General features: G+C 41.6%; 1 protein-coding gene across 3 annotated transcripts; it reads left to right on the top strand.

The window, feature by feature from the left end:
* Positions 1 to 626: 626 nt before the first annotated feature.
* Positions 627 to 13,238, top strand: zgc:153738 (uncharacterized protein LOC558115 homolog). 3 transcript variants are annotated; one of them, XM_058390592.1, is made up of 19 exons: positions 627 to 800; positions 3,218 to 3,545; positions 3,754 to 3,873; positions 3,961 to 4,146; positions 4,256 to 4,327; positions 4,798 to 5,003; positions 5,105 to 5,189; positions 5,855 to 5,965; positions 6,175 to 6,250; positions 6,887 to 6,993; positions 7,072 to 7,158; positions 7,241 to 7,302; positions 7,714 to 7,796; positions 8,966 to 9,073; positions 9,231 to 9,430; positions 9,550 to 9,636; positions 9,722 to 9,899; positions 11,144 to 11,382; positions 12,276 to 13,238. In XM_058390592.1, exons 1-19 carry the CDS (start codon positions 646 to 648, stop codon positions 12,393 to 12,395), a joined length of 2,610 nt encoding a protein of 869 aa, XP_058246575.1. In that variant the 5' UTR covers positions 627 to 645; the 3' UTR covers positions 12,396 to 13,238. The 3 variants fall into 3 exon arrangements, with proteins under 3 accessions (XP_058246575.1, XP_058246576.1, XP_058246577.1); XM_058390593.1 differs by lacking the exon at positions 627 to 800 and adding an exon at positions 1,763 to 1,957; XM_058390594.1 differs by lacking the exon at positions 627 to 800 and having other exon boundaries at positions 3,463 to 3,593.
* The last annotated feature ends 952 nt before the right edge of the window (positions 13,239 to 14,190 follow it).

The following is a 14,190-nucleotide window of genomic DNA, read 5'->3' on the forward strand; positions in this document are numbered from 1 at the left end:
AGTTTGAGCAACAGTAGCTCGTCTGTTGGACCGGATCACACGGGCCAGCCTTCACTCCCCAGGTGCATCAATGAGCCTTGACCGCCCATGACCCTGTCACCGGTTCACCACTGTTCCTTCCTTGGAGCACTTTTGATAGATACTGACCACTGCAGACCGGGAACACCCCACAAGAGCTGCAGTTTTGGAGATGCTCTGATCCAGTGGTCTAGCCATCACAATTTGGCCCTTCGTCAAACTCAAAGCTCAAATCCTTACACTTGTCCATTTTTCCTGCTTCACCTCTCAGTGCTCAGAATATTATGACTCATCAGTGTACATTGTCTGTATTTCTGCACATATGTTTATACTTCAATACTGTTTTTCACTTCTGGTTAGATGTTAACTGCATTTCGTTATCTTGTACCCATGTGCAATGACAATAAAGTTGAATCTAATCTAATCTAATCTAATGTAATCTACAGCAAAATAACTTTATATCTGATGAAGTTAAAAAAAATATATATGAAATGTTGCATACAAAAAAGACGGACACTCTTCCAGTCGTAAAGTCTCAGGCCTCCATTAGGCATTGAAGGACATGTTAGGGTTTGGGTTGAGAAGGTCAAGAAATGATATGAAGAATCTACAAAGCACAGGAAGACTATGAAAAGCTCAGAGGATTCCACAGTCAGCATTGTGGACGACCCCACACACCCCTCACACACACTCTTCACCCTTCTGCCATCAGGAAAAAGGTACAGAAGCATTCGGACCCGCACAACCAGACTGTTGAACAGCTTCTTCCCTCAGGCAATCAGGTACTGTATCTCAACAGAGAACTGAGCTGGACACGGACACACACACACACACACACACACACACACACAGCACACACACAGCACACACACACACACACACACACAAAATTGATCTTGTTTACATACATACTTCACTTTAAATATTTGTATCTGTCATAACTAAAATACTTCTGCTGCTATTATTCACTGTCCCTAACTCTGTTTCTATCCGGCATTATGTGTCTTGTTTGTCTGCTCTGTCTTGTCATCCTGTGCACTTATGTTGTATGTTTAGTTTTGAAGAATGCACCTTGTAGTATAGTTTAGTTCTATGTTTGTCTGCGTCACTGTACTTTGTTTGTTGTTCTGTGTAGCACCTCTGGTCCAGGAGAAACGTTGTTTCATTTCACTGTGTACTGCAACAGCTATATACGGTTAACGTGACAATAAAGCTTCTTTGACTTGACTTGAGTTCAAAGTACCAATAAGAAGTGAGAGTTAAGGGGAAGTCTGGAAGGTCTGGAAGACCCAGAAAGCTCTCAGATAGAGCTAACTTGCAGAAAAGATGATCAAAAGCCCAAAATAGCACTAAAGCCATACAGGAAGCTGGTACAGGAGTGATGCTGCACCATTCTACTCTAAAGCTTCATCTCTTCTTTACAGTTCCCCTTGCAATACTTTTACTTAAATTCACTTTAAAAACAAAATATGTAAGAATTCAATTCAAGATTCAAAGAACTTTATTAATCCCAGTGGGAAATTGCTTAATTTGGTCCTTTGCAATACATTTGCAACATTCGTGATCACACCACTTCCTTCACATCTTCTGATTTTGTGACAGTTATTTGCTCACCAGAACAATTAACAAGCGCCCAATGTAGTGTGATTGTAATCTGCGCATGCGCACACAGCCCCCGTTTCACAGCGCTGACGGCTGACTGACTCGCTTCCCTCTGCGCATGCGCAAGCGGTGTCTCGTTGCCGTGGACACAGAGTTGACCCCTGGAGAAGAGCAAGTTTTCCCGTTCGCCTTGTTGTTAGGATTTTGCGTATTTATCTAAAAAATTAAACCTTTTTGTGACTGAGTTAGGGAAGTGTAGCGTTTTATTGTTGTTCAGTGAAATATAAAAACTTCAAGCGAGCGATGTGAGGACATTACACCGCGTCATGTCTCACAGGTCAGTGTCCTGCAGACTCAATACAGCTCTCTCTGGACTTTATGTAGACTTTTAGAATACTTTATTATTATCTGATGTATTTACCTCACTTATGAGGCCTGAGAAATATCTGTCAGTGTTTTATTAGACAGTGTTACACGAACTAATATTTACTAATTCAAGTTTATCATCATGTAGTTATTAACTCATTTATTTATTTATTTTATTAAACTGTTGCTTTTATATAATGTTTTTTGTAAAGCAGAATTGTTGTATATATTGTATGTTCTGTTCTAAAATGTTCTGTTCAGTAGTTAATCATTTTAATTAAAATAATATTTAATATTTTTAATATTTAAAGTAGTTAATAATAAATTTTTCTCATGTCTACATCTTAACTAAAACAGAGCGGGGCAGAAACGCCCACTATCCCACCACTACTGCCCCAACACCCCAAAGAAAACATTAAAAGCCCACCCCAAATGCCTCAACCAACCCCAAACATCCTCAACCACAACACCTCAAACCCCAAACCCACCCCAACCAACCCCAAGCACCCCAATAAACCCCAAACACCCAAACCAACCAAAAAAACACACTAAAAACCCACCCCAACCAACCCCAAACACCCCAATAACACCCCCACCAACACCAAACACCCCAAACCCACCCCCACCCACACCCAACAACCCCAACCCCCCCCCACCAACCCCAAAAAACCATAAAAACCCACCCTAACCAACCATAAACCCACCCAAAAAAAAGACCCCGTCCACCCCAACAACCCCAAACACCACAAACCCACCCCAAAAAAACACTAAAAAAACTAACCCCACTCAACCCAACCAACCCCAAAAAACACTAAAGACCCACTTGCCCATCCCAATCAACCCCAAACATCCTCATCAACCCCAACACCTCAAACCACAAACCCACCCCAATCGACCGCAACACGTTTATGTTTTGTTAAAGAAATGCTAGTAATGTCCATGAAATGATATATTGAGCAAAAAGTTTGTTCCCTGATTTCATTTTACATGAACTTCTACATTATGAATAGTAGTGTACATAATGTAATAGTATAATACTTCTACATAATGTAATAGTTTATTACATTAACTATTTATTTCTTAAAGTTTTCTCCATGTGTTCCATGTTTATTTAGCTTTCTTAAGGAATGTTATTTATTTATATAAGTGTCAGTACATTTGTAGTGCACATTTCTAGAATGTTCTTTAATGTCCTCAGTGATTTATAGCTCAGTGCGCTTGTGTATTTCAGCACATATAACAAACTCTGGACAGAGGCTCATGAGGAACTCAGTGATCTTCTGAGTGAGGAGCTTCCCTCCGAGCCCTCACGACCTGAGCGAGACCGCGTGGTGTTTTTCCAGCGCCTCACCACCATGTACGTGCGCTACGTCCGAATCTTCAGGCAGCTGGAGGAGGCGTACGATCAGATCGTCCACCCACAGAAGAGGAGGCTGATCCGTGGCGTGCTGGACGGCGTGATGGGGCGCGTGCTGGAGCTGAAGAACGAGATGATGGAGAAGGAGTACTCGGAGTACCATTACATGGACGACATCATCCAGGATATGAAACTGACCCCTGTGCGTTCATAGTCTCAGTTAGGACCCTGTTGGGACGCAAATGTAAAGGTGGCTAAACCGAAATAAAAATTCTGGCCAGAAATACTTGCTGATGTCCTTCGTACACAGTCAGCCATAAATTACAAGCAGATTCATGGCTCATTTACATTAACCACACCCACAGAACTCTCAGAGAGTGAAAACTTGTGATTTTTGTTTTTGTTTGTAGGAGGATCTTGAGATTCCAATCCCAAAGTACTTCATCAACGAGCGTCGTAAAGCTCTGCAGGAGCGAGCCGCAGTTCTGTCCAGGATCCTGGAGCAAAATGAAATGGTGGAGAAACCAAAAGTGTGTGGACAACATTCTCTCTTTTTTGTCCTCCTCACCAATGATCACACGCTCATGCTGACTCTGAGCATCTCATATTTCCCCTAGCCCACCGCAACCTGCGTCCCGAGTCTGGAGGAAGCGGTCAGGATCGTTCAGGTGTCGGAGAGGGCGCGGCAGGGTCGCCTGAGGACCAGCATCATGCGGGAGATCCGGGATACGGAGAGACAAAAGACTGAAGACAAGGATCTGGGTGAAGCTACAGAGCAACAGGCTGCTGTTCAAATCCAGAAGGTGATGAAGCTCAGCCACAAAACATCACACACAACACACAACATCAAGCCTGAGAGGGTTTGGAGAAGGGTGTGAACATGTGCTCTACTCTTTATCTCCGTCTCTGAAGGTGTGGAAAGGTTACGTACAGAGGAAGAGGACGAAGCAGGAGCGTGAAGAGGAGATGATTTTTCTGGGCATGGTGAGCTGAACGTATATATATATATATATATTTAATATTTATTAAAAAAAATATAAAAAAATTGTGCTCATAAATATTTTATGCCTGAATGTATTTTTTTAATTTTATTTATTTATTTATTTATTTATTTATTTATTTATTTATTTATTTATTTATTTATTTATTTATTTAAAAGAGAGTTAATTAGGAATAAAAAAAGGAAAGAATATTTGACTTGCAATTTAAAGTAATAGAATTTATTTGTTTGTTGTTGCTGTGATTGTGGAAAGTGGATGTGGGTTCTCTGGTCTTCTCTCTCTCTCCCTCCCTCTATCCCTCTCTCTTTCTCTCTCTCCCTCTTTCCCTCTCTGGTCTCCCCCCCCCTCTCTCCCTCCCTCCCTCTCTCTCTCTCTCTCTCTCTCTCTCTCTTTCTTTCTTTCTTTCTCTCTCTCTTTCTCTCTCTCTTGCTCTCTCTTTCTCTCTCTCTGTAGTCCATGAAGCCCGGTCTGACTCAGTCATCCCCTGCCTGTGCCCTCGCTGAAGAGAATAAAGCCGTGAGGAGGAACAGGCAGGAGGAGCATGAGGAGGATTATTGGAAAGCTCAGATGTCCATCTTTGAGACCCTGCGAGAGACCGAGGGTCCTGAGATGAAGGAACTGATGAAGGATCAGATCAGACAGTGGTTCATGGAGTGCCAGTGAGTGATGAGATCTCACAAAGTCTGAACCAGACCATGTGTGTGATGATTTAGGCATAAACATGCGTGTAATATGTTTTTATTCACATTTTTTTGTCTAGTGATGTAACAGGTTCCTTTCCTGAATATCCGAATGAGGAGGAAGGCGGCTCGGCCACGATTTTCGCTGATAAAACACCTGAACAGGTAAATCAGAGCTTTATAGACCTATTAACATGTTCAAATCAATACAGCTATAAACATGAATAAGCCTATGTATTAAAGTTTGTGTTAATATTACAGGTGTAACAATTCAAATGATTCAGATTGATGAATTGATTTAAAAAAATGATTGAAATGAATATTCTGAATTTATAAAAGAAAGTTGGTGACATATCCATCTGAAGCTAATAATCTGAATCATATTATATCGTTCAAATATCCAGTTGTTGTACCAGTCGTATTCAATTCAGTATCATTATGAATACTGAATCATTGTGTCATGACATGAAACGTATCATAGCAGCTTCAGTTGAATCGACAATTTATTGAATCATTGCCTTATGAATTGCTGTGGATCAGATCCTGTCAGATTCGGTGGTATCATTAAATATCGAATCACTGCATTAAGAATCAAATTGTAGTGAATTGTTTTGTATGTGATTCACTAATATCGTCAAAATGAATCATTTGCTTTATGAAACACCACCACAGCAGAAAAGTTTATTTGTCTATTTATAAAAGAACAACACATCTGTTTATAGTTACGTATAACATTGTGGATTGTCTGCACAATTACTTCCTGTTCTCACTTACCTTAGAGCAGCTGTATATATTCCACACTGTTGTTTGTTTGTTGTTTGTTACCGAAGCTGATAGAGGAGCTGGAAGATAATGAAGAGGAAGAAGAAGTCAAAAATACGAAAGAGAACAAAGAGCAGAAAGGCAAAGGGAAACAGGAGAACAGGAAAGGAGAAGAAGAGGTACGCTGCACACTCACTAATGCACTTTGTAGCACACTTTGTGACACTTCAATGACCAATTCAGCATCACAGACGTCTCCTGGTCACGTTTAGGTCATGTGCACGATGCAGGGAGAGTTAACGCACTAGGTTTTTCCTCCTGACTCTCAGAATAGTGCACTATGTAGTGTATAGGGTGTATGTTATGATGTTTAGTGTCCCGTTTACAGGAAAAGGAACCGGGGCTGACGTTGCTGCCATCTGCTTTTCTGCCCGAGCTTCAGAACGCACACAAGACGTTTACAGGTGAGTCTGAACGTCAGGCGTGTTCACGTGACTCCCGCTAAATCACCAGCTTATAGCTTTGTAGCTCTACAGTTCCTGATTAACACAAAATCTATATATGCTACATGGTCAAAAGTTTCTGCCCCCCTGACTATCACAGCCATATGTCCGTGTTGAGGAGATTTATTCTCCTCTCTTTACTGTTCTAATCAGCTCCAGTCTTCTCTTATGGAAGGTTTTCCACTAGATGTTGGATTGTATCTGTGGGGATTAGTGATTATTCAGCTACAAGAGCATTAGTGAGTGTCGGGATGTTGAAGGAGACTCCAGTTCATCCCAGTGGGGTTGAGTCAGAGTCAGGGCTCTGTGCAGGACACATCAGTTCTTCCTCTTTCTCCAACCTTCACCTCCACAGCATGTCTTCATGGAGCTCAGGGGCTTTGGGGTCATGCTGGAACAGTGTTTGGGAATCTTTGGTCCAGTGAAGGGAAATTGTGAGACATTTTTTAACAGTTGTATGCTTCAGACTTCGAGGAAGAAGCACATATGGGTGTGATCGTCGGGGTGTATATACTTTTGAATCCAAACCGTGTGTATATATATCTTAGTCCAGGTGTGTTCAGTGTACAGGTTTTCTGTTTGCTGTCACACACACAGAGGTCTGGCAAAACCGAGATGAGTCCAAGAACTACAGTCAAAGATATGAAGCAGAGCTCATTAAAGAGGAGAAGAGGAAAGAGATCGAGGCGGAAATAAGACCGCAGGTCAAATCAAAACACAGCTCCTTCTTTTTCTAAACTACCCAAATACTCACACTGAAGTCTTTACGCTCGGGTGTGCAGGTGGATGAGCTGATGAGGCAGGAGCTCGCGAACTGGAAGTTAGCCATGGAAGGAAGTAAAGGAGGGAAATCCAAGCCTGCAGGAAAGGTCCTGATCTCTTTATACGCCTCTCTCTGTAGAGATCGATGCTCGTACCTGATTAAATGTGTTTCTTTTACTTCACACGCAGAAGAAGAAGGCTTCGAAGAGCGGGAAGAAGAAAAAGAAAGACAGAGACCTGACAGCTGATCGGTGACTTAATTCCCAAGTGTTTAATTCCACTTACATTTATTTAGTAGTGACTTTTTATCCATTTATAGCTACATTTAATGGTGTGGAAGTTAGTTCCTGTTCTCACTTATGTTCTAGCAGCTCACTTTCCCTCACCAGCTTCTCTTTAAGCTTATCTTTAAGTTTAAAGAAAAAAATATTGTATTACAGAGAAACTGCAAAGTAGCATAAACTCCTCTGCTTTAGCTCTGACACTAGAGACTTCTTCCATAAATGTCACATAAAAACATTTCTCCTTACAGAGATCTTCAGTGTATTAATGATGACAAACTTTCTGTAAATCTATAAGCGTTCGCTCTACAAGTGAGCTGTTGCTATAGAAACGATAACGTGTCCTATTAGACCGAGAGCGTTTCTTGATTCTGCCCTCAGGAGCGTGGAGTCGCTGTATGAAGAGCTGGTGGTAGAGGGTCTGCTGAAACCGGTGGATAACGTGAAACTACACGACTTCATAGGTACCGAGGCTTTAACGTGATCGGATCTGCGTGTTAGTGTTCAGTGAGTCGCTTAATAACACCTGAGTAAGAATGAGAGGAAAAACGTCTCACATCTCAGAAGAGATGAGACAATATGAACAGATCTTGAATTAAAGAAAAAGTTAATCATCTCAATCTGTAAATAATAGAAGACCATTAAGGCTGTTGCTAGACATATTTAGTAGTTTATAAAACAAGGAAAATTTCAAGCCTAAAATGAGATGAAGAATATGTTTAATAATAAACAGAGATATTCATCAGTTTTTCCTGGGCTCAGGATATTACTTTCTGGAATATATCATTTTTGACTTTCACCAACAATACAGAAAACAGTCTGTGTTCCCTAAAAGCTTCACAAAGTTAAGATGGTTTTAACTGGGAGAGAATTGGGGAGGGAAGAGTGAAAGAGAGAGAAAAGGGGAATGAGAGAAAGAAGGAGAGAAAGAGGGGGGGGGTGAGAGGGAGATAAGAGAGAGGGTGGTGAAATAGAGAGACAGAGAGATGAAAGAGAGAGAGAGGGATTAGAGAGGGGTGGTGAAATAGAAAGAAATAGAGAGATGAGAGAGAGGGGTGAGAGAGAAAGAGGGATAAGAGAGAGAAATAAAGAGATGAGAGAGAATGGGGGGTAAGAGAGAAGAGAGGGAGAGAGAGGGAAAGAGAAACAGAGTGGCTTGAAAGAGGGGGATGAGAGAGAGAGAGGGGATGGGGGTGAGAGAGAGAGATGAGAGAGAGGGATGGGGGTGAGAGAGAGAGACAAACAGAGAGAGAGATGAGAGAGAGGGATGGGGGTGAGAGAGAGAGACAAACAGAGAGAGAGATGAGAGAGAGGGATGGGGGTGAGAGAGAGAGAGACAAACAGAGAGAGAGATGAGAGAGAGGGATGGGGGTGAGAGAGAGAGACAAACAGAGAGAGAGAGAGAGAGATGAGAGAGAGGGATGGGGGTGAGAGAGAGAGACAAACAAAGAGAGAGAGAGAGATGAGAGAGAGGGATGGGGTGAGAGAGAGAGACAAACAAAGAGAGAGAGAGAGATGAGAGAGAGGGATGGGGTGAGAGAGAGAGAGTTCATTGTGATGCTTGTTTCACCATTTAGTGATACTTTTTTAGCAGTACTTTTAGATAATTTCCTCTAGAATGTCGGTGTTCCAGGAGACTACAGTTACCTCGGCACGACCCTGCGGCAGACCGACATCGAGCCCATGCCTTCATTATCTGATGTGAGACAAGTTCTATCTCTGTGTGCCGTCTTACCACTGGGTTCGTACTTCAGTCTGTCCTCACAAATTACTGTGTACTTTATGATACATGGAAGATAATCTCTCTCTCTCTCTCTCTCTCTCTCTCTCTCTGTCTGTCTGTCTGTCTGTTTCTCTCTCTCTCTCTCTCTCTCTCTGTCTTTCTCTCCCTGCTGAAGGTTCCCAGGTGATCCATGAGAAAGCTCCTCTTGTTAAGGCCATGCTCCTGGTGGGGCCTTCAGGAGTGGGGAAGAAGATGCTGGTCCATGCTGTCTGTCAGGAGACTGGAGCTAACCTGTTTGACCTTTCCCCTTTGAACCTGGTGGGGAAGTATCCAGGCAAGAGTGGGCTCCAGATGATGCTGCACATGGTGTTTAAGGTAAATCTTCTGTGTTTTACATAAGTGTTCTTAGAGGAAGTGAAGGAAGATGAATGGGGGGTTGAGCAAAAAAAAAGTCCAAATGAATTGGTGTGATTCTGGGAATTTGGTGTCTCCAGGTTGCCAGATTAATGCAGCCATCTGTGGTTTGGATCGGAGATGCTGAGAAAATGTTTTATAAGAAAATACCAAAGGAGGAGAAAGATGTAATAATTTTCTCTTTATTTCGTAATTTCTTAGTAATTAAATATATATCGAAATATTTAAAGTTTAATTTCTTTTTACTTACAGTTAGATCCAAAGCGGCTAAAAAAAGATCTTCCCAAAATCCTCAAATCTATCAGAGCTGAAGATCGTGTCCTGATCATCGGGACGACGAACAATCCTCTAAATGCAGACCTGAAGTCTCTGTGTAAGATTTACACCAAGATCATCCTCATCCCCCGGCCGGACTACGCCTCACGATTCGGTATGTGACCCGAACAACACTGGAAAAAACTTTCTGTGAATCAGCAGCAGTATTATTTACTCCATGGATCCTTCTGAGGTTGTCTTTATTTGTCACATATACATTAGAGCACAGTGAAATTCTTTCTTCGTCTATCCCATCCTTGGAGGGTTGTGGTCAGAGCGTAGGGTCATCCATGGTGCAGCCCCCCTAGAGAGGGTGGGTTAGGGGCCTTGTTTAAGGGCCCAACATTGGCACCTTGGCAGTGCTGGGTCTTGAACCCCAGTCAACAACCCAGAGCCTTAACCACTTGAGCCACCACCCCTGTTAGTGTGTGCCCCGCCCGATCATTCCTCTCTTTACCTGCCTCTGCACACCTGTTCTTTATGTCTCACTAATTACCTTCCCTATATATACTGTACCTGCTGTCTTGCTCTTGTGTTTTGCTGAATCCTTGTCTTTTGTCTCCTGGCCTCCTTGTTTTTTGCCACCTAGTTTTCCCCAGTCTTTCCATGTGTCTGTAGTTTTCTTATTTTATTAATAAATCCCCCGTTTCTCATTTGATCCCTGCATTTGGGTCTGGATTCTGTACCTATGGAAGCACCCACTCCTGATAGAATCACAGGGTTCTTCTTTTACTCTCCTGTAATGACTTTTCTCTGTGAACTGTACTCATGTTTACACACGTGAACGGAGGAGGGATTCGGCTGAATGTGTGTTGTGACATCACATGACTCTTTTCAGAACAAATCCATGGAAAATCTTGCGATTGGTAAATCACAGTCTGATTTATGAACAAAATTCTACCGATTTATTAAAGCACAAAGCTCCTACTGTCACTTACATTATATAGCAGCTATAAGCAGTGTTTATCATCATATATAAACTCCTTTGACCCGAAGATGTGGGAAAACCTCCAGTCTAGACACTGGAGACTCCTTCCACATGTCCTACATAAAGATCTCTTCATCAAATCAACAATTTATTAAAATCCATTTACACAGAGCATCCGTCCTACACGTCCCTGTGAAAGAGCTGTCGCTATAGAAACAATAAGGTATAAGAACAGGGTTATTAATAAGATAAGAAGACCGATCTGCTGTTAGAGAAAACTAACAGCAGGTCCGGTCAGTCCAGGACTCAGCAGTGCTGGGGTGTAAATAATCAGTATATCTCTGCTTTAGTGTTAATAAAGTGATTTGGATTTTTTGATCATCATACGGTTAAGATTGGGATGTTAATAAATGCTGTGCGTGTTCCTGTAGTCATGTGGAAGGAACTGATCCGGAGGAACAGCGGTGTTGTGACCAGCGCTCTGGACCTCAGCTCCCTGGCTAAGATCTCAGACGGATACACACAGGGTCACATGTTGCGCGTGGTGAAGGGGATCCTGACGGAGCGGCGTATTCGACAGCTCGCTAAACGCCCACTGACTGCCGCCGAGTTTGTCACGCCTCTTGCTGAGATCGACCCAGTGTTCCAGGACGAAGAGGAAGCCCTCAAAGTAATGCGGTGGTCAGATCACTACGGATCGGTACGGTGGCTGAGAAGTGCAAAACACAATAACAATTTAAAAAACACAAGGACGATTCAGACAAACTGGAAAAGGTAGGTAGAGTTTTAGGAATGGAATTTTTCCCTCTGATTGGACTAGACATGGGTCACTCAGGATGTACAGGAAGTCCAGCAATAGCTGCAGCAGTAGAAAGTGGATTGGTGTGTGTATGAACACAGCTCTGTTCTTATAGCGCTCCTTACATCCTTTAATATGGAATAGTTTGCTCTTCAAAACATTTCTGGTGTGTTTTTAGAGAAACTAATCTTTACTCCATGATACACTATCAGTATCTCCAACATCACACCATATGAACGTCCTTCCTCACAGTAGAGCTGAATCAACTCCTTTTTCTTATAAATATAAATATATGTTTATTTTCTTTAAAATATTTAAAGTTGCACTATTGAAATAAAATGGTTTTAGTGAAGGCAGAACTCCAGACATGTACAAGAAATTAAGTTAGATACACAATTTCCTACTTCCTGTATATCTTGAATGACATCCAATCAAAGGGAAGAATTCCATTCGCAAACTATACCGAACTTTTCCACTTTGTCTGAATCGTCCTTGTGTTTTTGAATTTGTTGTTATTTTGTTTTGTACTTCTCGGCCATCGTAGATCGGTCATAGATCCTGTTACTGAAGAGCCATGAATTAAATGATAGCCTGAATGGCCAGTTTATTAGGTATTTAGCAACAATAAAATCCTTGCTCTGTGTGTAGAAAAATATTTAAATGTACAGTAGTTTCCTCAAAAACAAACAAGTTGCAAGATATTCAAATAAAAGCATCGGTCAGCACAGCTTGTTGTGTAACTAGGATGTGTTTTTTTCCCACAGAGCTGGTACGCGAAGACTCCTCTGGGTAAGAAGAGAGCAAGAGCCGCTTTAGGGATGGACGGAGAGGAAGACGTAGCAGCTAAAGAAGTCAAAGACGACAAGAAGAAAGGAAAGAAGTAACTCAAACTCCAACTATGACTGTGTCACAAAAAAATAAACGTTTTGCTTATTCTTCATGATTTTAGAGCATGTGGTCAGTTTTCTCTGGAGTGAAGTTTGTACAGAAACTCTGAGTATATAATCGCTATAATTAACATAATTACTAGAATTATTAAAAAATCCCTATAGGAAGGGAACTCTATCAAGCAAATATCCAAAGAATGTTTTCTTTTAATTGTGTTATTTTTTATTTAAAGCTACAAGATGTGAGATTTTGAAATTGTGTAATGGATGTTTTGAGGAACCTGCAGAAGAACATTTGATAGTGTTGGCATGACTGCGACCTTCTGAGTCCAGCAGATTAATGTACCACATGTTCAATAAGAATCCAGGCTGTGTCTCAAACCGCAATCAGTCTGATAAATTGGAGGTCTGAATTGTGTCAAAACCACTGATTTACTAATGTACGACATGAAATAGTAGAGCTAATATCTGATTTTGAGATATATTGAAGTCTTATGAGAAAAAAATCTTAAAAATATTAAAGTGAAGGTCACAGCGAGAGAGTGCTGAAGGGTCAAGAGCAAAACTTTCTTTCTTTAATAAGGTCTTTTGAGTGAGTTGAGTGTCTGAGGCTAAACTCTGAAAGCTGTCTCTCTCACAGGCTGTCTAAAGGCAAAGGTGTTTCTGTTATGGGATGTTTGGAGATGGCAAAATACACCGATCAGCCATAACATTATGAGCAGTGACTGGTGAAGTGAATAAGACTGATGATCTCCTCATCATGGCACCTGTTAGTGGGTGGGATATATTAGGCAGCAAGTGGACATTTTGTCCTCAAAGTTGATGTTAGAAGCAGGAAAAATGGACAAGTGTAAGGATTTGAGCGAGTTTGACGACCACTGGATCAGAGCATCTCCAAAACTGCAGCTCTTGTGGGGTGTTCCCGGTCTGCAGTGGTCAGTATCTATCAAAAGTGGTCCAAGGAAGGAACAGTGGTGAACTGGAGACAGGGTCATGGACGATCAAGGCTCATTGATGCACGTGGGGAGAGAAGGCTGACCCGTGTGATCCGATCCAACAGACGAGCTACTGTTGATCAAACTGCTGAAGAAGTTAATGCTGGTTCTGATAGGAAGGGGTCAGAATACACAGTGCAGAAAAAAGGGGGGACCAATGCAACATAAGGCAGGTGGTCATAATGTTAGGCCTGATTGGTGTACCATGGATTGCATCTGTGCTGGTGTTCATGATGTGTGCATTGAAATTTCCTGCAAGTTTGAACCTGATAGTCACTGTACAGGATCATCGAGTTTAATCAAATGTTCAGTTTAAGTTCAATTCGGTAATACGTAAACATTTCTCTTACTTTCGTTTTGTTTTAGCGTGAGGTCTTTTTGGACACTTTTAGACTTTTTTTAGACACTTAAGGAAATGGTGCTACACATATAGGAAAATATTCAGCTTATCTGATAAGCGTACATGTGTGTGTGTGTCTGTGGGTGTGTGTGTGTGGGTGTGTGTGTGGGTGTGTGTGTGTTTGTGTGTGTGTGTGTGTGTTAGCATGAGCATGTGGGCATAACCATCATGTTTACATAACTCACATTTATAATAAGGTGTAATAATAATATAACCAGTTCGACTAGTAAGTGAAAGTGAAATCCAGTGGCTCTGTGATGAAGTCAGGAGAGAAAAACCTTTTCAGATCTTCAGAAGAAGACACAGTGAGTATCTTCACCTGACACACACACACACACACACACACACACACACCTATAATACAACAACTAAACTCTCAGTATTGCATTTACAGTAT

The sequence above is a fragment of the Hemibagrus wyckioides genome, linkage group LG05 (assembly GCF_019097595.1).
Source record: "Hemibagrus wyckioides isolate EC202008001 linkage group LG05, SWU_Hwy_1.0, whole genome shotgun sequence".
In the NCBI taxonomy this organism is placed as follows: Eukaryota; Metazoa; Chordata; class Actinopteri; order Siluriformes; family Bagridae; genus Hemibagrus; species Hemibagrus wyckioides.

Excerpts from the sequence above, each read along its gene's own strand:
- zgc:153738 (XM_058390592.1), top strand. The coding sequence starts at position 646 with ATGAAAAGCTCAGAGGATTCCACAGTCAGCATTGTGGACGACCCCACA. Across the intron at positions 5,004-5,104 it reads CAGTGGTTCATGGAGTGCCA|TGATGTAACAGGTTCCTTTC; the intron begins GTGAGTGATGAG and ends TTTTTTGTCTAG. Across the intron at positions 5,966-6,174 it reads ACAGGAAAGGAGAAGAAGAG|GAAAAGGAACCGGGGCTGAC; the intron begins GTACGCTGCACA and ends TCCCGTTTACAG.